A 27775-nucleotide genomic window follows, 5' to 3' on the forward strand; every position below is an offset into this window, starting at 1 on the left:
TGAAAAGGTGAACAACTTGAATTAAACCGCAGTAGATCATACTGTTTATTAGATTTTCTTGTAGTTCCATCCCATCCTAACTCCTTACTTACAAAAAAATCACGATATCTTTCACCTGAAGTGCGCTAAAAATCTTCAAGATTCATACTTTTCGTGCAGTGTATGTTGATACCCACCGGTCGACAACGGGTTAATCGTTCTCTGTCTATGATCGGAAATCAAATCTCTCGATATTGATATTCGTTTGAATTTACTGTACTATCAATGTGACCGCGGATCCATCTCACTCTCAGCAATATACCTTTCAAGTCAATTTTACGTCAAAATATACCAAAAAGAATAAAGTACTACCGTATATGAAGTGGTATTCGATTCTGTTATCGAATAGAATATCGTTCGCTGTGAGTGCCACTGTTACCTACGCACGCATTGTGCTCTCGAGCGCAACAAAGTATATACAGCGCCACCTGGCGTTTTCTTTTGCACGTCATCTTATCGAAAAATGCCAATCCCCACGCCAACAGCTGTTTTTTGCCGGGCTGATTCAAATTCAAATTCAAAGTTATTTCAAATTGGTATAATTATTATAATTTCCACTTTGACATTGGTAACATACAAAGCAGCTACACCACTCCACCGTGTTTACCGTTGCCATTGTCCATGGCGCAATTGATTCGGATCTTGGTGATGGGGGCTAAAAACCCTCTTTCAAGCGCCTTGGTTTCTTTAATGATCGGCAACCCGGCTCGCCGGTCTTTAAGATGTCTACCTGTATTGGCGGCTAGATCATCCGGCCGCTGTACACGCAATATTTGAGACAAAAACAACATTCACATTTGGATTTGTAAGCAATAATATATATGTATATTATTTGTAGGATTTGCACTTAATCGTAATAGGTATATTATTAAGGATTAGTCTCTACCAACTAAGCATTAAGAATACAAAAAAATTTTGTCACTTGTACGTATACACAGTTTTCCATACACATAAATCATAGTATATCATATCATCGCATCATAAATCATATATCATCATATACATATATCCGTATATAACCGCTATCAATATTCAATATTCAATATTCAAAAAAATCATTATCAGAAACATATTGTAATTGTAATACACTCGCAGTTGAAGAATTTCCTTTCACATCGTCATGAGATCTTTAAACGTTAATTGTGTAGTTTGAAATATTTATAATAAAAAAAAAAAAACAGCTCTTGAGTTGGATCTGGGTGAGGATCGGATCGGATCGGGATCGGGATCAGGATCGGGGTGTAGTGGCTGCTCCTCCTCCTAATCCTTGTGGCCACCCTGAAGCTTCTTCCAGGTCTCGCCCAGCGCCTTGGCAAAGTGATCGTCGACGGAGGCTTCAGTCTTGGTGAATATCGAAATGTTCGTGGACGAGGTGGGCGAGGCGGGGGGCGTCTGCGTCGAGGATGCGGCCACAGCTGCCAGTCCCGGCTCGGCCTTCACGCGTATGATCGCCGGCATCGTGGGGGTGCTGCTGGGATTGGGAATCTGCGTTGGAGTTGGCGTCGGGGTCGGTGTTGGTGTTGGAGTTGGAGTCGGCGTTGGCGTAGAGGCTGGGACGCTGCCGTACGCTGGCGGCGGTGGCGGAGTGTTGTACCTGGGCGGCGTGTGATGCAGTGTGTCCAGTGCTCGCTTGGCGGTCACCGGTGTGTCCAGTGCCTGGCTGGGAGCAGTTGCTGATGTTTGTGGTAGTTGTGGCGGCAGTAGCGGCAACGGTGACGGCGACGGTGGCGTCGGGGAACGATGCAGTGAGAGCGGCAGCGGTTCCTCCTGCGGCGGCGGTAACTCCAGCTGCGGCGACTCTGGCCCCGATCGCAGCGTGGGCGAGTGCATCATGGCCAGGCCAGGCTTCTGCAGTGGCGAGCGATGTTGCTGGTAGAGAAGAGGAGAAGCTGCTGCTCCTGCTCCTGCTCCAGCGCCTGCGCCTGCTCCTGCTGATGTCGATCCATAGGCCAGGGGCGATATCTGCTGCATAGGAGTTCCACTGGGCGAGGGCGTGGGTGTGGGTGTGGGCGTTGGCGACTTCTTGGCAAAGAGGGCCGCGTAGTCCTTGCCCAGCGAGCGGCGGAAGTGCTCGTCAATGTCGCACATGGCCACGTTCTCTGCAATCAAATATTAATCAGTTGATATCTGTGGGAATCTGGGCAAAGAGCAGTGTCCTACCTGAGGAGTGGGCCGGCTCTGGGACCTCCCGCTTTGGCGGTGCCTGGGTGATGACGCTGGGTCGGCTGTTGGCCGCGTAGTTGGTCCCCGGCAGGGGCTCGCGGTAGGGCGGCGGCGGCGAGGCCCGATTCTGATGAAGCTTCAGTGCCCCCGATGTCACCGACATGTCAATGGGGCTGTCCATTTCACGCTCCTCCCGCTCCCGCTCCCGCTCCCTGTCGCTGCTGCCGACGCCGGCGTCGTGAACCTGGTACTCGGCGGTACGCTGGCGGCGCTCGCGCCTCCATTTGGTGGTTGGCAGCTCCTTTGATGTCACTCGCATCTCTGCAAGAAAAACAATGGGAAGAAGCTCAGTCAGAGAAGAGTCAGAGACCGCACGCCGGAGAACCCGTTTGCCATAGTTTTTCGGCATTTTCGAGTCGGCACCAAAATAATAAAAAGTATTAGCAACAAATATAATAATATAATAATAATAATAATAATACCGATGGCGGGCCACAGCCACAGCAACAGCAACATCAACAAATCGCATTTCAATTAAAGGCCATAAATTTGATTTGGCTTTTGTGGTCGATTTGGGCTTTTGTCTCGTATCTTAGTCTGGGCCTGAGCTTGGGTCTGGGTCTGGGCTGTGGGCTATGGTACGGGGACTGGGACTGGGACTGGCATGGGTATGGGTATGAGTCCACTCCTCTGTGTGGTTTACGTGTCTATCGTCTTGGGTTTTGATTATGCGGTCGCCGTTGTTGAGAGTGGGCGTAATGAATCACATGGAGTTAAGGCGAGGCAAACTCTACAAAAGTTCCCCTGCCCATGCCCCTCCACTGCCTCCTGCTGCCCGTCGCTCCTTCTGCCGTCCGTCACGTTCAAGTTTGTTGCCTAAGTCTTTCGCTTTTTTGAATGAACTTCTGCCAAAAGCTCTCCTCGGAGGGGGGCACCAGGCGGAAGGCGCGGTCAGAAGTGGGCAGGCAGCACAAAATTATGCACAAAGGCACAAGAAGACGTCGCCAGCAAAAAAAAAAAAACGAAAAAGAAAAACAACAATCGAAACTCCAAGTCACAAATACAAAAAAAAAATTGGTTAAGAAAACCCGTTTCGTCTACGCTTATTCTGTGTGTGTGTGTGTGTGTGTGTGTGCGTGTAAGTACACTGAGCAAAATGCAGGCCACCATCTCTGGCCGAAACGTGCCTGGCGTGCGAATGGGGGGAATCGCCCGAGTTTCTGGCGTGGGAAGTCGCGTCAGCGTCGGAGCCCAGTGCGTGGGCTACGCTGCGGTTCCCGGGAACTGGGATGGTGAACTAGTTCTGCGGAACCCAGGCTGGAGCTGGTTCCCCGACAGCTGGTACGGCGATTGGATCTCGCGTCTCTCTCCCTTCGCCTCGAGTGCAACAGCACCTCGTACAGGAAACAAAGTTTATAAATAAAGCTGGTGGCTCCAGGCTCCAGCGCCCCAGAACCCAGTTTCTTCCCCATCGGGTGGCAGCATCCAAAATCGAAGGGGGCAAACCAGTCGGGCGGCTTCTGCACATTTCGAGCAGCGGAACAGCGGAGAGGCCGAGAGGCTGAGAGCCTGCCTGCCTGGTCGGACCCAAAGTCGGACCAACGCATGAATGAATGAATGAATGGCGATGGATGGATGGACGGACGGACGTACGGACGGTTGCATGGAGGCGGCGGCAATGGAGATGGAGGTGGAGTTTGAGTTGCTTGTGTTATGGCGTTGGTGGTAGTGGTGGAGCAGTGACGGAGGCGGAGGCGGGAGCGTTGTCCTGTTTTTGGCAACGTCACCGCGAGGCTGCAATTTATTATTTCTGCGCCTGCGTCACGAGAGGAACTCACAACACTAGCAAAAACAAAAAGGAAACACAGGGGAACCGCCAGAGGAAGAAGAAACTGGTCTTTGGAGAGTGGAGCATGGAGTGGAGACCGGGGTGCGGGGTGTAGCGTGTAGCGTGCAGAGTGGAGAGTGGAGAGTGGAGAGTGTAGAGTGGAGCTGCAAACCAAAGAAAAACATAAAAAACGAACAGGAGAGTGAGGCAGTGGCTGCTTCGGATTGGGATTGGGATTGGACTTGGGCTTGGGCTTGGGCTGCTGCTGCGCTGCGGCGGATGATGATGGGGATGATGATAATAATAAAGAAACATTCAAATTTTATTGCACATTTCCGGTCGTCGGACGTCGCTGCTCCTCGCCACAGTCCCCCCCTCGCCCCAGCCAGGCCACCGTTTGGCGGCTGTGTTGGGGGATCGACAGCAGCAGCAACGACAACGACGACGACGACGACGACGACAACAACGTCGGAGCTTTCTTTTTGAGGCTCTCCCTCTTCTCGTATTCTGCGCCGCCGCTCATCTTCTCTGTCCCACCTTCGCCGCTCCTGCTTCGGCTTTGGCTTCTGCTTCTTCTTGTTCTGCTTTGCATTATTTATTTGTTCTGCTTTTGCTTCTGCCGCTGCCGGCTGCCTCTGCTCGGTGGGGGATTGGAGCTTTTGAATCATGTCTGACTCGGCTAATTGGCGATAAAGGGGGAATACTAGTTGTCACAGCGCGATTGAAGGGCAATCTGTTGGTAGGGGTGTTTAATGGATCCCTCGGGGGGAAAGTTCTGATTTGGGGTCACGGTGCTAGGAACCAAGGGGCAAGGGATCCGATGGTAAGTCTGGTAAGGTCTAGCGATCCCAAAGAGGCACTTGGGACGGTTCAATGATAAAGGAAGGGCAAATAAATCCTTGAGAAATCAATCTTTATTTATTTTCCTTAAGTGTACCTCAAATCAATCAAATTACGGGATCCTCCATACAGCGATCCTTGTGAAGGGTATGGGATCGCTATCTGAAAAGTTGAATTATAATTCCCTGAGCTCCTATTCTGTGGGAGGGCAATAATCTATCTACGGTATAGGTACTACAATTCCATGAATGATCTCCTCGGATTTTGTACGATTACCTCTCTAAGAATCAATTCGTAATCCCTCTATGATGGTGGATACCGGACCAAAAGATATCTCCGGGAAAGACATTTGTCGCTGAAAAACTGCCTATCCCTATAGTAAAGGGGCACAGTGGCTGTTGACTTTCGTTATTCGAGGAAAAGATATTGAATTTGAAAAGGAAACCGGATCAATCGATAATCAGCTGATCGCCACTCCCCTGCCCCAAGTATCGCTTAAATTTCAAAACCTTTCTCGGTACGGCACTCAATATCCGCTATTCCAGTGGATAAAACCTAAAACCCTAAGCCCTGGTGCACTCCCCCCCCCCCCCCCCCCCCCCCCCCCCCCCCCCCCCCCCCCCCCCCCCCCCCCCTCGGCAGGGAAGGAAAGAGAACACGGGTCGAACACACACACGGCATGGATTGCACTAGAAATAGCAAAATAGCAACAAAAGCCACACACATTTCTTGCTTATGCAAACAAGTTGTTGTTGTTGTTGTTGTTGCTTTTTGTAGTTTTTTTTTACATATTTATTTTTCCATCATCGTCGCCGTCGTCGCAGGCGTTTCTCATTATTTATATTATTTCTCGCGCCGGCTCGTGAGTCATGCCAGTAACCACGAATCCGTCCGCCCCCCAAGCCCCACCCCCTTTGGCACCACTCTCCGCCAGCCATTCACCGTTCTCCGGTGTGCCAGCAGCACGGCTCCCCTGCCTCCCCGTGCCCCCCTCCTCCGCCCGGCACCACACCGCTGGCCGAGTTGATTGCAAATCTGGTTTTAATATGTCAACAAATTAACAAGAAAGAAGTCTAGCTTCTGGAGTCACCGCAGATTCGGTTACCCTTCCAGATCTTTCAGATTCGATATATGTATGTATACAGTGGGATGGATCGCCACCAGGCGACTTCTTTATGGGGAATTCGGATTCCCATTAAAAACGATAACGAAATACCTTTGAAGAATCGGATATCTGAGATCTGATTCGATAAACGGAAATGCCCCGCCCCCCTCACCTTCTCTGGACCAAGCACCAATCGAAATCTGTATACCCTCTGGGGAGGGTATGAGCAAAGCAAAACACAGTCGAGCCGTGAGCCAAGTACAGCAGCCAGCCCCTTCTCGGAGCCCCTCCATTCTCTTCTGTGGCACTACCTCATCATCCAATTTTTTTTTTGTATAGAGGTTTTATGTTTAAACAGGCGCTTGCACGCTCGTTTTTTTTTTGCTTTTGTTTTTGTTTTTTTTTTTTGTTGCTCTTTCTTTTTGCAGTTTTTGTGTTTGTTTGGCGTCGCCATGTAATTGAAAGCATTTGTGTGATTTGTGCAATGTCGCCAATTACACAAGGGGGAAACGAGCGAGAGAGAGATAGAGAGGGAGAGAGAGAGAGAGAGAGGGAAGGCAATGCAATACGTCAATGGAGCCAATCGAAGCCCGTCTAATGCGGCCGGCTGGCTCGTGTGGAGCGTAGTAAAAGTGTTGCCAATTTCATTACCAATTTTCCAGCCCAGGCAAGCGAAATGGAAATGGTAACAGAGAACAACCCCCCCCCCTCTCCCCACCCCCCCACTCACCCAGAGACGCCATCGTCAACGGCAACTGGCGTAACCGATTGCGGGGTTTGTTGCCAACCCCACAGTCGGCACGTCCTAGCCACGCTTTGGCTTTACAGCCAAGATAAACGCAATCAGAACGCACTGGACCCGACTCCGAGTCCGAATCCGATCCAATCCAATCCGATCCCATTCATTGAAGGAGTGCTCATCGTGATCAGAGGCAAACGGCACGTACCCCGCGATCCAATGAACTTTAGCCCGACTGGGGCCGAGTGGGTGGTGAGTGGGTGGTGAGTGGGTGGTGAGTGGGTGGTGAGTGTGCGTTTCACGTGACCAACAGGTGCATCTGCATGCATGCACTGATGCTCCTCCACCCAGTAGTCAACCGAACGTGAGATAGAAGAAGGGGGATCTACCCATGGAATGATACTATGAATGGGTCCACAACCTTCCTTCTTCGGATTGCTGACTCAATTGGACTCCCTCTTCTTCTGTCCTGTTTCTGTTCCCTCTGTTCCCACTTTCTGGTCTTTCCGCTTGCCTTTCTGTGGATCAAACTCTTAGGATTCCATGCCACATTTATTATAGCCCCTATCCTCTCAAATATTATTCTCTTCTGGACTGCATCTTTCAAGTGGCGTTGCAATTACTGCACCATCAAGTGTCCCGTGTCCTTATTATTATATTATATTGTTATATTTCCCCTTTAATTTCCCCTATATCTTGCTTTGACTTCGAATTGGAAGTAATCTTTCTTCCTTCAATCCTTGGAATATTATTTCCTCAACAGCAGATTTAGCAATCTTTCTTTGACGTCGCATCTCGTCCAAGAAAGATAGCTACTTTTCAGCATTATGACACTACTGTACCTATGCCCTGCCCTCGGAGCATATTCCACCTTCTCTTGCGAGTTCCAAGAACAATCTTTCCCCATTTTCAGTACATGACATATTCGCTAATAGCTCCCTCACTCTCTCCGTCCGTCCCTCGTTTGGAGGTCAGTTGAAAAGTTTTCGCAAGATTTTCTTCATAAATTTCCCCGACAGACGAACCTTTGTGCAACTGCTGTTGCTGCTGCTTGTAGAGCTGATGGTGCATCGCGGCCGCCTGCTGGAGGTCTCGCCAGGGCTGCCAGAGCAGGCTGTTGGCCATATTGGAGGCACTGGGATCCGCGGATGTCTGGGGCTGGGGCTGGGGCTGCTGTGGCTGATTAGCGGCTACCGCCTGTAGCTGATGTTGCTGCTGCTGATGCTGATGGTGCTGCTGCAGCTGCTCCAGTTGCTGGCGATGATGCTGCTGCTGATAGAACATCCCGGACTGGGCAGGAAACTCCCCCTGTCCCTGGCCCTGGCCCTGCCCCTGGCCATGATAAGCGGCAAGCCTTTGAGTGGCCGCCAGGGCGGCTGCGGCCTGGGCCACTTCCCTGGCTGTCGATGTGGGAGAGCTGGCCGTGGATGAGGAAGCCGAAGAGGCGGACGGGTCGCTCGACGAGGAGGATGCTGAGGGGGAGGAGGCAGTGGATGATGCGGCAGCTGCTGCTGCAGCGGCCAGGCGCTCGATTTCCTTAATGCGGTTGTAGTAGTTCTGCTCGAAGGCATTCAGTATGAAAACGGCTCCATGGTATTCCATGGCTCCCAGAAGATGATGCTTCATAATCTCGATGATCGCCGATCACTGATCGCAGATCTCCTGATTCTCCACGGAACTTCACTTCACAGAGATCGAGAGAGAGACGCAAATCAGACAGTTCGCGGATAGCTCTATCTATCAGAGAACTCCTCGACGAGGTGGATGAGGAGACGAGCCTGAGGAGCGGCAATCTTTTGTATTTATTTATTTTTCTTTCCCTTTAGTTAACGATTACTTTTGGCGCTTTGCCGCCGCCTGCGCCTGCGCCTCTGCCTCTGACTCTGCCTCCGATACCGATACCGATACAGATACAGATACCGCCGCACTAATGTACAAGTACACACACCAAACGGGCCGCGGGTCGCGACTGTAGATACAGATACAATCTGTTTTCTGTTTGTCTGTTTTTCTGTGCTTCTCCGCTTTTTATTTTTTTTCTGTTTTTTCTGTCTTATTTCTTATTATTTTTTCTCCTCAGTCGTGGACGGCGACTCGGGTTACAGTCTCTCGATCTGGCTCTAGCTCTGTCTCTGGATCTGACGACGTGAGTCTCAAGTCGACATTTAGCGGAATAAAAATAGCACGCTCTTTTTTCCTTCTGCCTCTGCCTCTGACTCTGACGCTGACTCTGTCTCCGACTCCGAGTCCGACTCCGTATTATATATTTATGTGTTTCTTTTCCGAGTAATAATTTGCATAGAAATCGACAAATCGCTGACTGAACTTGAGCGCCAGTTTTCGCTTTCAGAGACACACACACACACACACTCGAGCACACACTGACTCGGAAACAGAAAAAAAAACAACACGTAGATATATGTATATATTTGTATCTGAACGAACGCTCTCATATGGCGCGACCGACGCGACGCACGTTTCGCTGGCGACGACCACAACAACCAACTGGCGGCTTCGACGGACAAACTGGAAGTGATCGACACAGCGACTTGCGACTTGCGACTTGAAGATTGCGACTGAGGCTCGCTTTTGGGGGCTTTCAAAGCTTCGCCTTCGTCTGGCTCTTCGTTTCGTTTGCGTTCGTTCGCTCGGTTTGCGCGCGCACGCTCTCCACCCGAGGAGTGCTGCTGCTGCGACGGCGGTGCCGAGCGACTTCGTTTGGGCCTTTAAAGCCATTTGCACTTGCGCCAGTTGTTGTTTTTGTGTTTTTTCTTTGACTTCTTCTTCTCTTACCAATTTCCGTTTTGGCTATTGTTCCCTCACCCCACCACCACCATCTCTCTCGTTCTCCCTCTCTCTCCCCCTCTCTCTCTTTCTCCAAACATTTGCTTTCTTTGGTGATTTTGTAATTGAAAAACAAGAAACGAAGGCTCGCTTTTGGGGGCCGAAGGTTTGGATACCCTTGCAGATCGATCGTTCTTATAGCGATTATGATAATAGGACTAAAGGGTGTAACAGCTAAAAGGTGTGTCATAGCTGTACCGAACAGATGGACACGTCTATATCATATCAGATATATGGGGGCTCCAATGGTAGCTTCTTTTCCGGGGCTACAAACGTCTGAACAAAACCATCATACTCCCTGTAAAAGGTATAACAACTGCATACATCTGAAAAAGGGTCTAAGCTGGGAACGCCTCTACGTAGGATGTGACTGACACGCCCCCTCGCCCAGCCACTCCACTTCTTTGGGCCACTCTCCCCATTGATGTGCTTGGCAAATTGGGCAAAAGGGTAACGAAATGGCAGCAATTGGAAATTGGCCACAGTCCGGAGTTGCATTCAAAGTCGGGCCTGAATCTTTGGCTGCTTTCGGCCTGTGACTGGGACTGCGATGGGGACTGAGTACTGGGTACTGGGGACTGCTGACTGGGGACTGGGTTGGGCCCTCCCGGGTCTAACCAACACATGGTGTGGGCGTTCTTTAACGTTTCTTTCTGCTTTTCTGCTGGTTACTTTTGTTGTTGTTTTGTTTTTTTGGGCCCGGTCATTGCATTGGGGCTCATTATAATGTTTACTCACAGTTTTGCCACAAACAGGCAAACAAATGCACAAAGACAGGGGCACGTGTGTATGTATGTATCTGTGTAGCTGCGTGAAAAACGTAGCTGTATCTGCGTGTGTGCGCGTGTGTGGAGTGCAAGCGAGCTTGCGAAAATAACAACAAACCGAGAAAAGGAAGGTTAGATGCGGCTCCAGCCTATGGTGGGAGTACCCTAACTGTGGAAGGAACTACTCTAAAATGGGCAAAAAAACCGTTCAGAAGGGATCAATTATCACTGAATGATAGATCTTTATACATTTGGCCCTGTCAGGATCCTTTTCGCCTCGGGAAAAACCATCCTAGGTGCCCATTCTACAATATTGAGCAATAGAGCTACTACTATATACTACTATATATATACTATAATAAAGCTACTGCTTCTGAAGGATACTTGTGCCTTTAAAGTAAACGGCACTAGGATATCTTGGTTGTAAATCCCATTTTCCTATTCTGAACCACTGAATGTACGACTCAAGCATTGTTTGTTCTACCTAAAACACGTGCTTGCTCCCACCGCTCTCATTGCCCCCCATCCCATTGCCAAGGGAATGCTCGAGAGTGCTCGCGGGACCGCTAGACCGAATTTAGAGCCCGAGAAAGTTAAAACAAAATACATGTCGAGTGAATGACGAGGAATTGATGCTCGACTTGAGTTTTTGTGATAAGGTTTGATTCAGATACAAAAAGGCTGCCCATCGCTGACATTTTTTCAGTGGTCTTCCTTTTTTTTTTTAAATATTGTATTTGAAAAGCTCGTTTCAAGTGTTTAAAAGTTTGTTAGGAAATATGTTCTCAGGAATCCGCAGATCTAATGCTTTCCCAGATGCACTGTAGCTGTAGCCCCCATTCAGGGCTTATTGGGCAGCTTAATGAAGCTCTTTAGATAGCCAATATGCCCGCTTCTAATGGGGCAGGCAACATAATGAAGCAAACAATAGGTCGACGGTACTACACGTTTGTGGCTGCTTTGGGGCTTGGCTTAGTTCGGACTATCCGTCTGTCTGTCTGTCTGTCCGCCTGGTGGGCTGCTCTGACAGGAGCAGCCACAGCAGTTACCATTGCTGCAACTGCAGCTAGAAAACGGCAACATGCAGCCGCGCACAGCACAGAAGCAGCAGCAGCAGAAAGCAGCGGCAGCAGCAGAGGCAAACAACAGCAACAACCCAAAGCAAACTCGTTTTTAATTCAATACCAGGCCCATGAAATTTTACGCTCGATTTGTAGTACAACTACTACTGTTGTTGCCCCATGAATTGCAACTGCAACAGCAACAGCAACAGCAACAGCAACATCGGTAGCAGCAGCAGAGAGAGAGGAGAGTCTGTTGTGGCATAGAACGATCGGATCGATTCCAGGCCTCGTAGCACGAGTGTTATGTTGCCATCACATCATATGGCCCGCCCCGACTTATGGCCTGGCCTCTCCTCTTGCCACATGGCATCCACCTTATCGATGGATCCATCGATTGATCGATATTTTGTTGGCTGCTGCTGCTGCCGCTTATTGTTTTCTCTTCCTTTTCGAGTCTTTTTTCTAGTCATTTGCTAATCCATGTCAAAAAATGTGCAATTTTTGTTGCGTGGCACCAAGGGGCCAAAAATCGAACAGCAAAAAAAAAAACAACGAAAAAATAAACAAAATCAAACTTAAATTATGGACTGACTGATGGATTGACTGCTCCTCTGTCTGGCATGCCCCCCGCTCGGGTGGGGGGGGGGGCGCTTACTCATCATCAGCCGACGCCGCTCCGTGCCCGGCTGCACCGCTCGGGCTCTGAGCTGCGAAAATTTGTAGTGTAGCGTGAAACATGCGCACGCATGCGCAACGAGGTCAATCGAATGGCAATCATGGCAGCACCAACAAAAAACTACGAAAAAACAGCGACAGCGACAGCAACAACGACAACAGCAGCGGCAGCAGGCAGCAGGCTTTGGGCAGAAGAGTCTTCTGCCGCCGCCTGGCCAACAACAATGGCAACAAATTACAGAAACCCAAACATTGTAGACCAAAGCCAAGAAAAAAGAGGCACAAAAACGAGTCGTAAAGTGGGCAAAGCATAGCTGGTTTTGGGGGACAAAAGGTAGAACCCAAATGAAGGAGATCCCCTAATGATCTGGCAGAAGAGTTGCTAAAATGAAATGGAAGTGGAGGTGGAAGTGGCAGTACCCTAGAAAAGAGCGGTGCACAGGCTTTTGCCTTGTCATGCACACGACATGTACATGTCTCGCGGGAGCAGTGCCAGCCGCTGCTCTGAAGCATAAAGCATATCTATAAGGAGGAATCTATCTAAGGGGAATCCTTTCAGTATTTGTGTACCGCCAAGGAAAAGAGTTGCCTAAAGACTTAACTTAGGGAAAAGAACAAATTAGACAACAACTGGAAAGGTTTCCCAATCTCTCGATCATCTTCTGCTTTGATCCATTTAGTCCACAAGCTAAGACAGAAATGAAATAGTTCACCATGGATTCACCATGGATTCAGTTTACAGCCAATGTAATAGAAGCCGAAAAAGAAAATGAAATAGGAATAGAAATAAAAATCCAAATCAAAATACAAGTAAAAACCCGGAAAATGCTTTGCTAATTGAAATTTGTTTTGTTTGGAAATCGGCACAGAAATTCGAGATCCCTCGCTTGGGAGGGGGGGAGGTGGAGATCTGGGTCAGTGTAATGCCAGCAGCGGTACGGAAGTCAACAAGATTGTTCTTCTTTGTGGGAGATCTCCTCTGCTTCTGTATAGATCGTCTCGGCGGCGATCACACAGAGCTGGCCGGTGATTTCCAGAACATGTCGATACCAAAAGACAAATTATGTTGTGTCTCCATCTCCCATCTCCATCCCCATTCTGTTGTTTTGTTGTTGTTTTTTTTTGTGAAATCTAACAATCTAATATATGTATATCTGTGGCTAGTGGGTACATAATATATACGCCGTGGAGACAACACAAATCAGCGGCAAACCAGTTCAAAATTTAAATAAAACTCGAGCGTGCGCGCGATTTGAGGAGGAAACTGGTTTTCGATTGCCCAGAATAGCAACAAAAACAAAAATAAAACCAACAAAAACAAAACATCAGCAACAGCAGCAGCAGCAGCGATGGAAAATAGCAAAAAGCTAACAATAACATAAATATAGTTGTCATTATAAAATATCATCCGGTGCTAAATCAAGCGTGAGAAAACTTTTAATACACAATTTTGCCAAATTTCCAGTCGGATTGGATCCGATCGGATCGGATCGGATCGAACCTGAGCGGATTTAAAAATTATGGATGGCGATTGGCGCTTGGCGATTGGCTTTACTTCTGATTCTGACTCACACACAGGCACACACACACACACACACACACACACACAGAGGCAGTGTCTAATCCTAATCCAAGACAACTTTCATTTAGATATTGTCCGCAACAAGTTGATCTTGCCCCTGCCGCCGCACTCGAAACAGCGCGCTCAGTTCGACGCGACTCTGCTCGCGGCAAAAGTCGCGCAGAGTGAAAATTTATGGCAAATAGGCAAATGTTATGTTAAAATAAATAAATAAATGGCAGCCAGCACAGCAGCAGCAGCAGCAGCAACAGCAACAGCAGCAACACTAAAAAGAAAGGTAATGCTCTAGTCCCAACTCTAATCCCCAACCCAGTCACAGTCACAATCCCCTACCACGACCGCGACCCCATCCCCATCCCCATCCCCATCTCCATTTCCATTTCCATTCCCATCTCAGTGCAGGCAGCAAACTGGTTTTGTTGTTTGGATTTTCTTCTGGTCGAGATTTGCGGCAATTATGCGCACCGTTTGGCCATTGCCAGTAAAAGGAAGAGAGTGTTTGGCCCACAGAGTTGGCACTGGCTAAAACGGAGAATTGAAAGGCCATGTAAATTACCCGATGAGCCGTCGACCAGGCCGTAAGTATCGCCATCCCCATCCCCATCCCATTCTGTTTCAGCGGCTGCTGAATCTCCAGCTGTGCCTGGCCCAAGCTCCAAATTGCCACAATATTTCTTTGTGTGGTGCACAGCCACACACATACACACACATAGACACTGGGGCAGGGGCAGGGGCAGGGGCAGTGGCAGTGGCAGGGGCAGCGCTCAATTTGTGTAACTATTTGTTTATTAATTATGGCCTGGCCTGGCCGCGCTCGCTCTCCTCGACAAACAATGGAAGGGCAGCTTAATTAACGGTCCGATCCGATCCGATCCGATCCAATCCAATCCAATACCGAGCCGATCGACCCGCTTTTCTACGTGTGATTTATGAAGAACTGAACAGAATCTCTGTGGTGCCTCCTGCGCTTGCCGCGAATTCATTAATCATGCACGGGTTAACGACATTTTGCATTTCCCAGCTGTCTGCCGCGCCGTCGATCAATCCATCCCAGGCCTGACGACGACGAGCCCCATTAGAGCCACTGGTCACTAGCAAAAAGCGTGCGTGCGCGGCTCAGGGACACCTTAGAGCGCAGTCTTAGAAGCCATGGAGTCCCTGGGATGATTCTACGGAAGGAGCGTTTAAAACCGCGCGAGAATCGCGTGCGCTGTTCAAATATTTATTTCAATATCAGAACCATTTCTCTTCTGACTTGGGGTCTGGGGTGTCTGGATGCTTTCGCATAAATTGTTGCGCTGTCGTGACAGCTGTACAGTGGACTTTCCCTATGGCGGAAAACTTTTCATAGCGTAACAATTTTCGTCTACTTTCCTGCATCTTTCAAGGGCAAATAATTTGTGTATCCCGGGGTTTCGCCAAAGAGGAACTTCACTGTAAATGTATGTCAGGAATTTGTCAAATATTCATAATTATCGTTGATAAAGCCATCTCCCTCTCAATGGGTAAATAAACAAAAACAAGCATAAATATAAACAGAAATGGAGGCCATTATCGGCATTCCATTCCATTCCATTCCTCCCCCCCTTCCACCAGATTTGCATATATGTATAGCATATTACGTTTTTGTGGGAGTAGCATTATCAGCAGCTCGGGAACTTAGGAACTCGGGAGCTCGGGAACTGAAACTTAGACTGGGGGGGAAATCAGAGCCCAAAGAACGCAGCCGGACGACCCCAGACCCCAGACCCCAGACCCCGGACCCCGGACCCCAGAGAGCGAGGCGTGTGCTTATCGCCCCGACCGACCGCCCATAAATTGTGCAATTATGAACATTCCTAATCAAATTGTTATTTTTTTTTTTTTTTTAACAATTATACACATATTTACGCCTCGTAGTGAGCATTTCTTTGGCATGTCACGCGGTTGCAGTCGCGTTTGTTTGTCGCTAAAACGATGGGCGAATGGGGAATGCAAATTGCAAATATAAAAGATATGCATGTATGTATGTATGTCCCCAGTGCAAAAATATGCAATGTACGAGTGGTACACGCTAGTGTGTTGGTGAGAGGGGTTCGTGCTCGTCAGCCAGAGCGGCAGCCCCGAACTCAACGACGACGAATGCGAATGCGACTGCGACTGCGGCTGCCCTGCCCGGCTATTGATAAGGGGACCCGCGACCCGCAAGCAGAATCGGACGTACAATACATGTGCTATACGAGTACATACATATGTACTACATACATATGTATGTATGTACATATATTCGTCCGTCCGTCCGTCCGTACGTACCTCTATCTGTCTGTCTGTTCGTCTGTGTGTCGTTCGGTTGTCGTCGAAAATGCGGCATTTGACACATTTATGAAAATCGGAATTGGAATGCGCCGCAAACTCATTTTGTTGGAATGTTCTGTTGTGTTGTTGTTGTTTTTCTTTTTTTTTGTCTTATTGTACGAAAATAAAACATTTCTCAGATATGTCGAGTGTTTATGCGTACGCACAGTGCCTGCCATAATTAATCACACACCACCGAGACACCCGAGAGGCTCTCAATATAACACATTCGCCTTCAGGTCTCATCGATTCCTGAGTGTAGCCGCATACTTTTTTTAGTCACTGCGTGTGGGTTGGGGATTCGTTTACAAAGAAGATGTCATGGAGGCCCGAGGGCCTGTTGCAATCATGAATCATGCATCTGGAATGGAACATGGGACTGGGGACTCGGACGTAGAGTCACAAACTGGGACTACCTACAGTCCCTTCCCCACCCCCCCACCCCACCATGCGGTATGACACACTCAGAAGTGGCAACGAGAACACATTGTTGAAATACTTTTCAAGTTGGGGCTCAAAGGTGAAAGCCATAAAAAGAGGAAGAAGAATGGCAGAGTGGCAGAGTGTCAGAGACAACCCCCTGCCCCAACTGATGTACATACACGCTGGTGGTTTGGTTTTTCGGTTGTTTGGTTGTTGACCAAGTTAACATCATAAAATTTGTCGACTCTTTTTTAAACGGAATTGGTTAATGACCATCCGACACTCGACACTCGACATTCGACTACTTACCGCTCGCATTGTTCTGCACCATGGTCGCCGCTCTGGAGAGCACATCCAGCGCTGATTCCATGTCGGCGGAGTCTATGAACGTGGGCTGCTGCTGTTGTTGCTCCGACTCGATCTGCACCGCATGAGTTTCACACTGAAAATGCAAAGAAATTGACCATGAGCATACACACACTCGTACGTACGTAGCACACAGCGCCGCTGTGCCGCCAGATATCTGTGCATTATACTACTCGTACGCATACATATCTCTGCACCACAAACTGGATATATCGCGGTGCCGGAGCCTGGCTGCATTGGCATATATGTAAATGGAACGAACAACTGAACAAAGACACTGACGCTGACGCTGACGCTTGCCCGCCGCCGCCACCGCTTCTGACTCTCTGACTGACTTCGGACTTCGGAACAAGTAAGGCGAAATCCTGCTGCCAAACCAAACAGTTTTCATATGTTGCACACAGGAGGGGGGCGAAGGGAGGGCGGCACAAGCACGATGCAGTTGGGACAGGTTTGGAAGACGTCGACGAGCACGGCAACAGCAACAGCAACGGCAACGGCGACGGCGACGGGAACGGGGGCAGCCGAAAATTTTGGCAATGACCAAGTACAGCAGTCAGCAAACGAAATCACTGACAAATGCCATATTGTTGCCAAGCAGGCCAGGCCCAGGCCCAGGCCAGCATCTGCTGCAGCAGCACCAGCAGTTACCAAAACCATACAAAATCCAAAATCCAATCGTCTGGCAGCAGCAGTCTTTACCTTTTGCCTTGGGACGCCTCCAAACTGTTGTTGTAACGCAATGTTTCAGCTGTTTTCGTGGCCAAAGAGTATATCGAAGGCAGTGAATCGATTTCTTTGAGGTTTATATTGGCACAGCACTATTTGGTGGTTGTTTTCGTTACTTTCGGTACGACTCAAATCTCAATAGGTGCAAATTGTTTGCTTTGATTTCGTTTCACCGTGAAATACACTTAAATTAAAAACGAGTGAAATTTATCTTGTTTTCTTCGACGACGCGCTGTTCTGCAGAAATATACCGAACTACGTCACAAATTTCAAAATATACCGTAAATATACCGACGGATTATTTGTACTCAAGTTCCATTATATTCCTCGTTTTTGATATTCGGTTGAATATTACCAGCTAGCTAACACCCTCAGCTCTGAACTCATAGTTGTATCCAATTATTAAATCAATTTCCTACAAGACTGGTTAAACTTAAGTTTTCATTTTTATTGCATTGCTTATAAAATAAGGTTTAAGCAAAAACACTCAACAACAATTTCCACTAAATTCATGTCCTTACATGGTAACTACACGCTGACTACACGTTTGCTACATATGAATTACCAAAGGCGACACCTGAAGGGGAAATGTGGACGTTTTAAAAATGTTTGCCCGTTTTTTTTCATGGAAGCGCCATTCTGAAAAACCTCAATTTTTGTACATGCCTTTTTTCGGACATTTTTAAAAAAATTAAGATTTTGATGGCAAACAATTATAAATTCGATGCTGATCACAAATTATTCGATGTGGCCTGGGACATGGCTCTAAATGGCATTTCTACACGATGTCTACATTGGTGGATTGGACAAGAGGGTGAGTCGATAACGCGACTTAAAATATACTGGAAATACTATGAAAAGTATACAATTTGAAAGGAGTGTGAGCTAGACATGGTGGCAAGAAAATAAATTCAGCTGAAATCGATAAAGTGTAAAAAAAATCAGCTGATTTTCTCAGCTGAAATCGATAAAATGTAAAAAAATAATCGATACAAAAATTTTAAATTTCTTGAACTTCTCGAACGATAAAATGCACTGCATTTTTGACGATTTCATTGGCAGAAAAATCGCGTCGTTCCGTATTAAAACCGTTTTAGTTACCAAAACCAGTTTCGGTAATGTGTGATATATTTAAACCTGTGGTAAAGGGCTCCCAACCACATGTGGGTTGTGTTGTATATCAAATAAATACTAAAAGTAACTTATCAATACCAATTATAGTATCACATGTCTCCAGCTTTCGGCTTTTAAGCTCAACGGTAACTACACATTTGCTACATATTAACAGAATTTCAGAGTAAAAAGAGGGTATGGACATCACGCAACACGGCCGCAAAAAGGCAACGCAGGCAAGGTAAAATTAACCCCTTTTGCCTAACATACCTTGGAGACTAAAAGCCGATTTGGTCTTCAAGGTATATTGTTCGACAAAACACGACAGGGTGATGTTCGTACGAGCCTTGCTATTTTTGCCTGTTGTCCATACCTTTCCATAGCTCATTCAAAATTACAACTCATTTTCCCGTTGCAGGAAGACCCCCAGAAATATAACGTTTTCAAAAAATACCGTAAATATATAGTCAATTTAAACAGCCATTATTTAAACAGGATAACAGCTCGAGTTAAGCCGCGGAAAATAATACCACATAATTATATTTCTTCTTGTTGATCCATCACATCCTTCATCTTTACTTAAAAAGACGAGCACGATATGTTTCACCTACATATGATTAGTTTCCTGTACAAAGACATGATCATATTAATAGGTCCACGTTGCAAATGCAATAATAATCAGTTTTATCGTACTTTAAGTTTTAAAAATAACATTTTTTGTGGTATTTATACCCGGTACTCAAAACGGATACAGAGGTATATTAGATATTAGAATTGAGGAAATTTAGTCTCTGTTTTAAAGCTATAACAACGATATTTTGCAGTTCACTTTCTTTTTTCGGAGACCAAGAATTGGTATTGGGATTGTGATATATGTATATACAAGACACTAATGTATGAATATGTATAAAACATATCAATTTGAGAAATGGCTTCATTAATTACGTTTTATCTTCATATCATCTTTATATCAATTCACGAAATAGAGTACACAAAGACCTACATACATATACTACTGCTTACACGCAAGATGTCTTCAAATACCAGCCACATTGCGACTGTTTTTTTTTTTTAAACTTTTTTGCTTAAAATACAATAAAAGCAATGACTAAAAACTAGCCAATCTTGTAGAAAATGTATTCATCAATGCCTGAACATTATGTCGGCAGAACTAAGGGTTTTAGTAAGCCAGCATTATTCAATTCATAAAAATTGATCAATATGAACGATTATCCTCTTTCGTTTCTTTGTTTGCCCTATTGCGCTAAAACCTTTTTTTCGACAAGATCCAATAAAAGCAAGTATTTAGGATAAGCCAGTTAAGTAGAAAAATGATTCATCAATAATATAAAACTATGTGGGCATAGCTAAATGTTCTATCTAGCTAGTAATTTTTGACGGAATATACAAATTGGACAATAAGAACGAGTATCCACTTTCGTTATTTTTTTTTTAACATTTTCTCTAAAACCTTTTTTTACGCAAAATTCAATAAAAGCATATGTTTAAAATAAGCCAGTCAAGCAGAAAATATGTCAATTAGTCGGATTAAGTTATGTGGGCATAGCTAAATGCTCTATCTAGCTAGTTATATTCGACGGAATATCAAAATTGAGCAATATGGTTTCCAATCCTTGACGGAGAACCTATTATAACCTATTATAAGCCAAGGGAGTTATATTATTATAAGTTCAGAGGAAAGATGGCGTGAATCTACAAGAAGGATTTACAATCGTTAATATATTCCGTCATTTATCTCAAGTAGTTGAACTATTTAAATAGAGGGGACTAAGTGGGCTAAGTTCGGTTTTTCATCATACGAGACGCTATATCGTTGTTGAGGAATTGAGTCAAAAAAAATCAAAGTCAAGTATTAAAAATGAGCCAGTCAAGTAGAAAATATATTCATTAGTTGGATAAAATTATGTGGGCAAGACTGAGAGATCTAGATAGCTAGTAATATTAAACGGAATATCAAAATCTAGGAATATGTACACATAGAACTTGAACTCGTCAGTATATTTACGGTATTTTTTTTTTAAATATGAGACGCTATGTTTTGGTATATTTCTGAGGGTCGAACGGTATATTTGAACGATAAATCCGCGGTCTCACTTCATAAAAGAAACGCGTCTAACAACGTTGCTACAATTTGCTATTTCGAGGTAATGATCGTTTTCAAAACAAAATTTGCGAATAAATGTGTTTCCATGGCGACGTAGCATACATTTTTTTAGTTGCCACAACAAAGGCAGTGCAAATAAGTGAACTGCATCAAAATTAAAATTGGATATCAACAGATCAACATACATTGCAGATAAAGATACATTCCCAAATACATGTAAAAATATTTAGATACACAATCATACGTATACCAATACCAATGCACTGATCTGCTTTGAACCAATAATACAAAGTGTGTTCCGTGTGTGTGTGTTGTTTTTGGTAGTGTGCGCCCGCGTACAAAAATATACATTAAAAATTAGCGCAAATTAAATTGGCTGGCGTCACGATACACGGGAGGGAGTATACGGCTTAGTAATCCAAGGCTCTTAAGTGCAATAAAGCACACATATACTCGTACGTAGAAGTGTTTTTAGCTGCAGCGACACGCAAGCCCTTTCCCTTTCCCTTTCCCTTGGCCACCTGCACCCCCGCAAATGGCAAATAATGTGGCAATGCTGTCCATCAACTCACACCCAGAGCAGAGCCGCCTTCATTCTTGTTGTACTCTTACGCCCCTCCTCCGACCCTGACGGTGTCTATTCTTGGTGCGACTACGTCATCTCTAGCATCAGTCAGTAACATCTGTTCCGAAGATAATGTGTTTGGGCAGGAAGGGAGCAGGGAGGCAGCCACATACAGCCCCATACAATACCAATCGAGTTGATGTTGTTTTCCCAACTGTTGATGTCTGGCTCCCTGTGTCCACAAAGCGGGTTTGTTTCAAAGGGCGTACGCAAGGTCGTCCCCGTACTCCATTGAAAATAATTGCATTCTGTGCAATTTATCATTCATTTAATTATAATTTCCCCCAATTATCCTTGGCCTGCAAGTGGCAAACAGCTTATTTAATTGAGTCCCATGACATGCCCATCCATTTCTATAGTTCACCCAGGGCATGGCCTAACACGTAAGCAGTGTCTGAAATTAAAACAAATGCTAAAATTAAATCCACATTAAGGCCTTATTTCAAATCCCGTCCGATTGGGAAACACACAAAACGATGATGAGAAGAGAAGAAGACCTTGTGCACAATTTGTACACACACAGAGCACACAGAATTTAATTAAAATATACCCTAGAAGAGGAGGGTATTATAGTTCCCTCTCGATCAAAGATCCTATATACCGCTAGCTGAAAACTGGAAAAATCTTCCTTGAAAAGTGTGATGTCAGAAATTATTTGGTCGATTTAATTTCATTATCTGGTACTTTGAGGTACATATTTCACATTCAAGCTTGCGCTTAAATATCATGAGGTTATCGCATTACCAAGGCAAAGATCCGTCTAAGCTTTTCAGATAATGCCAGCTGACACTGAGACTGAAAGCTGACGCAAGCCTGCATCTGCTGTTGATGTCTGTGATGTCTGGAAGTTTTTGTACAGTAATAATCTCCAAATAGGCTTGGCCACAGGGAGTTTCAATCATGAAATATAACTCAAATCATAGTTGCAGTACTGCCTGATTCATTCATTTTGCATTGAGGGCCCACACATCTCAGACGGAAATCAGCATTGAATTCTATAATAATTTCCGCTGTGCGGCACCAACAGGCAGCAGGTTGTGGTTGGGCGTTCTGGCCAAGATATAAGTAACATCATATCTGGTTTACAGCAACTGCATTACTTCCGTCTGCAGTCGTACATATGTACATATGTATGTACATATGTACATTTGGAATAGCACAGCACCCAGTGTGACTGGTGAAAGTTGGCAGAGACAGAAAGAGGGACACGACACTGTCTGAGAGGGGGCCAAGCGGTGGGGCGTTTGTTGTCTTGAGTGATCGTGTCAATTCCATTTACCATATCTTATCAGCCCTTGCTCCTCCAACAGAGTCCGGTCCGTACCGACAGTGGCAAGCTCCGTTTGATTATTGCCCTCAATTGCATGTCTGTCAATGGAATTTCAATTGCTAATTGACAGAGCTACGCGGCAGGGTATGGGCTCCGACGCATGTCGGGGATTTCGTTCTGAAGGAGAATCGCATTTGCGTTGGGCTCTCTCTCTCTCTCTCTCTCTCTCTCTCTTTATCTGTGAATATACATTAGAATGCGTGCCAAAAGACGAGCAATGTTGTGACTCATGGCGGGGCAGTGGATGCTGCCGTGCTATTTTCAGCTACATATATATTTTCGATGTTTACCTTACGCGTGAATTAACCTCTGAAATGCCTTACAAGTACAATAATGAAGCGAACCCTTCTTGCTTTCAGTTATTTCTACGCTAAGTGCATTTACTAGCCTAACAAAATGAGCAAGTCGACGGGCAATGCACCACCCCAGTTCACGTATGTGCCGCCGCCATCTGCACCGCCGTCGTACCAGGAGGCAGTGGGCGGCGTGAAGCCAGTGGGCCCGTACACTCCCGTGGTGGCGCCCGCCACCGCCGGAAATGCCACGATTGTGACCACAGTGGTACCCATTAGCCGCACATCGACGCATATGATCTGTCCGTCATGCCATGCCGAGATTGAGACGACCACACGAACTGAGCCCGGCATGATTGCCTATTTGTCTGGGTTTGTGATTGCACTGCTGGGGTAAGTGATTGTGAATGTGATTGCATTGTAAGGCCTCTGAAATGCTCATTCCCTCCATTCCTGTCTTCAGATGCTGGTTGGGATGCTGTCTGATACCTTGCTGCATCGACGACTGCATGGATGTCCATCACACGTGCCCCAACTGCAAGGCGTATTTGGGCCGCTTCCGCCGATAGGCCTAGGCGCGTGCCAACGTGTAATGCTTTTAATTTAAGCAAGCGTTTTGCCTTTATTTATTTAATTGTAGTAATGTCATTTGGATTCCACAAGCGGAAGCGAAAGCGAAAGCGCATGAAATGAAATGAAACAAAACAACACAAAACAAAACAAAACAAAACAAAACAAAACGAAACGAAACGAGCCAATGCTTCCATTTAATCAAACGCTAATACTTGCTAAATTGCTCAACGCATCCTTAACGACGATTTCTTTCTTGTTTGCTAGTATATGTTCTTGATGGCACGCCCTACACACACACACACACACGCGAATGATAGCTTTAAAAAAAATATTTGTACATATATTGAACGCTGCTCCAATCGAATCCAATCCAAAACACATCCTCCACTCCACTGACAGAAATATGTATAACGAATCTTAATGTACTTATACGTAAAGTAAACCATGAAATACTGAAATACTTTTGCACAAAATTCAGTTTCCGGTTACGGAACAAACAAATGACAAACACACACATACATATTTTACGTAATAGAGTTTATTAATCTTATCGAAAGACAAAATGCAATACAAGATATTTTTGTAAATGTTTGTAAAACGGTCTTTGGCGCGGTAGTGCATATGGTATACTATATGGTAAAGGCTACATTTATATAAATCAGATACATCACCCAGCTCTAAATAATTGACTTTTTACTATTAAATAAAACATTAAATGTGACTAAAATATCTAGAAATTATAATAACTATATTTTCTTATGTCTCTGTGAAACGATAACGGGCGGGCAAGTACAGAGGAGATTTTGTGGTAGAATCTGACATATTTTAGTCCTCGCCTTCGGCTATGACTTTCAACAGCTTCATGCGTAGGGCTCGGCGCTTGTTGGGATCTTCAATTTGTTCCATTTCGGCTTTTATTAGCTCTCCGAATGCGTCTACGTCTGCTTTGAACTTGCGTTTGTTGTTCACTCGCGTGCTGTCCACACCATCCTCCAAAGTCTCCAAGAGCGGATCGATCGGGGGAGTGGGTCCACTTTGAATCTGGCTTAAATAGCAGGGCACCTCTGCGTCAGTTTCTGCTTGCGTTTGATTCTGCAGAAATAAAACATTTAGAACACATAAGAACGAGCATTGTTTCACTCACATTCATGTCGCAGTCCAAAGAACTTTGCTCTGCAGATAGCTTGAGAAATGGCTTGAGGAACTTTATGTATGCCACCCAGAATGGTGTGAACGTCGAGGGCATGACCGTACCACTTTTACTGTGGATCTCCTCCTGCTTCAAATAACACAGGTATTGGCTCCTCAAGGCGACAATTTTGTTGTTGATGTCTGCTATGTCTAAGCGGTCGTGAATGGATCTCATTTCCCTTACGATATGCTGAAACGAGTGGGCACGCATGCTTTTATTTCGATACTGATCGTTGCTCGGATCATATAGGTTTGGGCAGCGCTCGTACAGCTTTATGAGTGCTCTGATGTCGTCGGGTCTCCAACGAATGTCCTTGGCCTGAATGATGTTCAGCAGATTGTTTTTGCTGCTCAATAGTGGATCGAAGGAGGAATCAGTGTCACTTTCATAGTCGATTGAAAAGCTTGGACATCCGAAGTCTGTTTCTGGTTCTATCTCCTTTATCGGAAGAGAATAAATGCCATATTTATAGAGATTTTTGAATATTCCTAAACGCGAGAAACACTCACATCAGTCTGCTCGTCGGACCATTTTACAAAGGGCTTCAGGAACTGTATGTATTTAACCCAGAAGGGCACACTACATGTCGTGTAGTTGGCCTCCTTCTTTAAATGGGCCAGGTATTGGCTCCTTAAAGTGTTGAACTTATTTTTAATGTCTGCCGTGTCTATGCAGTCGTATATTTTTCTCATCTCCTTGACGATCTGCTGCAAAGACTTCGCCCTTTCCTGTTTGGAGCGGTAGCCGTTGTACTGCGGGTCATACAAGTTTGGGCGGCTCTCGTATAGCGTGATAAGCGCTATGATGGCATCGGGGTGCCAACGAATCTTCTAAATATGCGGATAAGCCAATGTATTAACATTTCCAAATGCTATCAAATACTTGCCTTGGTCTTTTTGGTTTTTAGCATATCGTTTGGTTCCAACGAAGAATCACTTTCACTTTCGTCATCCCTCAAAAAGTTTTGTAGCTCCTCAGTTTCTGGTTTTATCTCAGTCTCGTGTATGTCTATCTGATGTTGATCATTGCCTAAACAGCTTGGCAGCTCAATGCCAGCTTCAGGTTTTATCTCAGTGGGATTTGTCTTTATCGGAAGAGAATAAATGCAACATGCGAGTACATAGATCGCGTGAAATACTCACATAAGACTCTGAAGTTCTCTGACTTTCAGAAAACCTTAGATGTGGCTTGAGGAACTCTATGTATTTCACACAGAATGGCGCCATCCTCTCGTGCGTTTCCATGCCATTTTTATTGTAGTTTGCCTCATTCTTCAAATGGACCAGATATTGGCTCCTCAATGTTCCAATCTTATTTTTGATGTCTGTCGTGTCTATGGACTCGTATATTTTTCTCATTTCCTTCACAATCTGCCGCAATGATTTGGCCCGTAACCGTTTGTTGCGATACTGAGCGTTCTTGGCGTCATATAAATTCGGGCGCTTCTCGTACAGCTCAATCAGCAGTCTGATGGCCTCTGGGCTCCAAAGAATCTTCTAAAAACGTAATTGTTCATCAATAAATGCACATAGAATATCAGAAATACTTGCCTTGGGCCTAATGATGTCTAGCTTATCGTTGGGCGAGGTTAACAGTGGGTCGAAGGAAGAACCAGCTTCACTTTCATCATTGCTTAAACAGTTGGGAACGTCAGAGTCAGCTTCCGGTTTTATCTGAGTGTAATTTAGAGAATAAAATAACATAGCATTTGGAGCACACAAGATCCCGAACTATACTCACATCAAAGTCTAGAGTTTCCTGCCGGTCGGTCGGCTTCAGAAATGGTCTAAGGAACTCCACACAGTGCACCCAATTCGGTTTTTCTATACCACTTTTAATGTAGTTCTTCTCCTTTTTCAAATAGCTTAGGTACTGGCTCCTCAGTGTGCAAATTTTGGTTTTCACGTCTGTAGTCAGTATACAGTCGTATATTTTCCTCATTTCCAGCACAATCTGCTGAAAAGCCTCGGCGCGGCAATCCTTGTTGAAGTACTGACCGTGCTTCGCGTCGTACAGGTGTGGATGCTCCTTGTAGAGCTTCATAAGCATTTTGATGGCATCAGGACTCCAATAAATCTTCTAAAAATGCAGGAAATCATTTAGTATAAGCTCACAATAAGTATACATTTGGCAAAAATTACTTTGGTTCGCGGCATTGTTTACAAAAAGTCTACGCGCGCACCTATGTGAATATCTTTTTTTTACCGATGGAGTACGAAACTTTTTTTATAATTATTATATATTGCATCTGTAATTGCCGGCGATTTCTTATATTTCGGCGAACCTACTGACAGCGACAATTATTTTTGTCAGTACTTTTTTTTAATAATATCGGTGTTGTGTTCACACGGATTTTTTCTATCGGTTTTTGTTCTCACGACACACAAATCCGAAAACGCACGCACACACATTTAGAATATATATGTGGTGTGTCAGTTCATATAATGAAAAGATACCAACAGAATTAGCTGCGTAAGCTCCCAGGACTTCGGCTTGCGCCAGCAGCACATTTGCAAGTAATCGTGGAACACACACAATATGTTCGTTTTAAATTTACTGCTTGTTGTTTCATCGAACTTAAATGCATGGGTGCACACGTATTCTCATGTATTCTGCGTGTGTGGGTTGTTTAGGCTATTTACACTGACATGAGTTGCTTATCGAAAGTTGTTTTAACGTAATAGCTTTGTATTTGAGTTTATGCTTGTTGACCTAAAACTAAAATTAGTTTATGTATTTTTGTTTTTAACGGTCATTTGTATTTTTGCACTTTTGGCTCAGTCACAATTTTTACGCGCCAAATTTTAATTCACACGATAGGCCGAACAGGGTGAAAATATTCGGAATATCGGACTATCGCAACTGAAACGCAGCCATAAGTCAAGCCATTAGCGACTAGGCCCATATGCTTGTAATCTATCTATTGTAGAAAACTAAGTTTAGCCCAAAACTTAAGAACTTAACAAAGCCGAATACTCAGATCAGCAAAATTTTCCATCAATGGAAAGTGCCATATATTTTTCTCG

At 45.4% G+C, this 27775-nt stretch overlaps 3 protein-coding genes across 7 annotated transcripts; 1 reads left to right on the forward strand and 2 right to left on the reverse strand.

Moving 5' to 3' along the window:
- Nucleotides 1-886: 886 nt before the first annotated feature.
- On the reverse strand, nucleotides 887-17752 carry LOC108153000 (extensin). 3 transcript variants are annotated; one of them, XM_017282741.2, is made up of 4 exons: nucleotides 17472-17752; nucleotides 16713-16845; nucleotides 2200-2523; nucleotides 887-2138 (listed from the first exon to the last, which is right to left on the reverse strand). In XM_017282741.2, exons 2-4 carry the CDS (start codon nucleotides 16771-16773, stop codon nucleotides 1300-1302), a joined length of 1224 nt encoding a protein of 407 aa, XP_017138230.1. In that variant the 5' UTR covers nucleotides 16774-16845; nucleotides 17472-17752; the 3' UTR covers nucleotides 887-1299. The 3 variants fall into 3 exon arrangements, with proteins under 3 accessions (XP_017138230.1, XP_017138231.1, XP_017138229.1); XM_017282742.2 differs by lacking the exon at nucleotides 17472-17752 and adding an exon at nucleotides 16955-17056; XM_017282740.2 differs by lacking the exons at nucleotides 16713-16845; nucleotides 17472-17752 and adding an exon at nucleotides 7740-9283.
- A 2931-nt stretch (nucleotides 17753-20683) lies between these two features.
- LOC108152927 (cell death-inducing p53-target protein 1) lies at nucleotides 20684-24042 on the forward strand. Of its 3 annotated transcripts, none has more exons than XM_017282610.2 (3): nucleotides 20684-20776; nucleotides 23051-23377; nucleotides 23448-24042. In XM_017282610.2, the coding sequence occupies exons 2-3, from the start codon at nucleotides 23088-23090 to the stop codon at nucleotides 23551-23553; spliced, it is 396 nt and encodes a 131-aa protein (XP_017138099.1). In that variant the 5' UTR covers nucleotides 20684-20776; nucleotides 23051-23087; the 3' UTR covers nucleotides 23554-24042. The 3 variants fall into 3 exon arrangements, with proteins under 3 accessions (XP_017138099.1, XP_017138100.1, XP_017138101.1); XM_017282611.2 differs by lacking the exon at nucleotides 20684-20776 and adding an exon at nucleotides 20816-20952; XM_017282612.2 differs by lacking the exon at nucleotides 20684-20776 and adding an exon at nucleotides 21038-21191.
- A 35-nt stretch (nucleotides 24043-24077) lies between these two features.
- LOC108152926 lies at nucleotides 24078-27169 on the reverse strand. Its single transcript, XM_017282609.2, has 8 exons — nucleotides 26891-27169; nucleotides 26490-26828; nucleotides 26300-26422; nucleotides 25892-26245; nucleotides 25636-25833; nucleotides 25259-25579; nucleotides 24702-25187; nucleotides 24078-24649 (listed from the first exon to the last, which is right to left on the reverse strand). Exons 1-8 carry the CDS (start codon nucleotides 26903-26905, stop codon nucleotides 24383-24385), a joined length of 2103 nt encoding a protein of 700 aa, XP_017138098.1. The 5' UTR covers nucleotides 26906-27169; the 3' UTR covers nucleotides 24078-24382.
- Between the last annotated feature and the right edge of the window lie 606 nt (nucleotides 27170-27775).

This window comes from Drosophila miranda, chromosome XR (assembly GCF_003369915.1).
Source record: "Drosophila miranda strain MSH22 chromosome XR, D.miranda_PacBio2.1, whole genome shotgun sequence".
NCBI classification, from domain to species: domain Eukaryota; kingdom Metazoa; phylum Arthropoda; class Insecta; order Diptera; family Drosophilidae; genus Drosophila; species Drosophila miranda.

Coding starts and splice junctions, on each gene's coding strand:
- LOC108152926 (XM_017282609.2), bottom strand. Junction 25,834..25,891: donor AGAGAACTTCAGAGTCTTAT/GTGAGTATTTCA, acceptor CTTCCGATAAAG/ACAAATCCCACTGAGATAAA. Junction 24,650..24,701: donor CTTTGGACTGCGACATGAAT/GTGAGTGAAACA, acceptor TTATTTCTGCAG/AATCAAACGCAAGCAGAAAC.
- LOC108153000 (XM_017282740.2), bottom strand. CDS start 8,340: ATGAAGCATCATCTTCTGGGAGCCATGGAATACCATGGAGCCGTTTTC. Junction 2,524..7,739: donor GCAACAGCAGTTGCACAAAG/GTTCGTCTGTCG, acceptor TTTTTCTTGCAG/AGATGCGAGTGACATCAAAG. Junction 2,139..2,199: donor AGAGCCGGCCCACTCCTCAG/GTAGGACACTGC, acceptor ATTTGATTGCAG/AGAACGTGGCCATGTGCGAC.
- LOC108152927 (XM_017282610.2), top strand. CDS start 23,088: ATGAGCAAGTCGACGGGCAATGCACCACCCCAGTTCACGTATGTGCCG. Junction 23,378..23,447: donor TTTGTGATTGCACTGCTGGG/GTAAGTGATTGT, acceptor TCCTGTCTTCAG/ATGCTGGTTGGGATGCTGTC.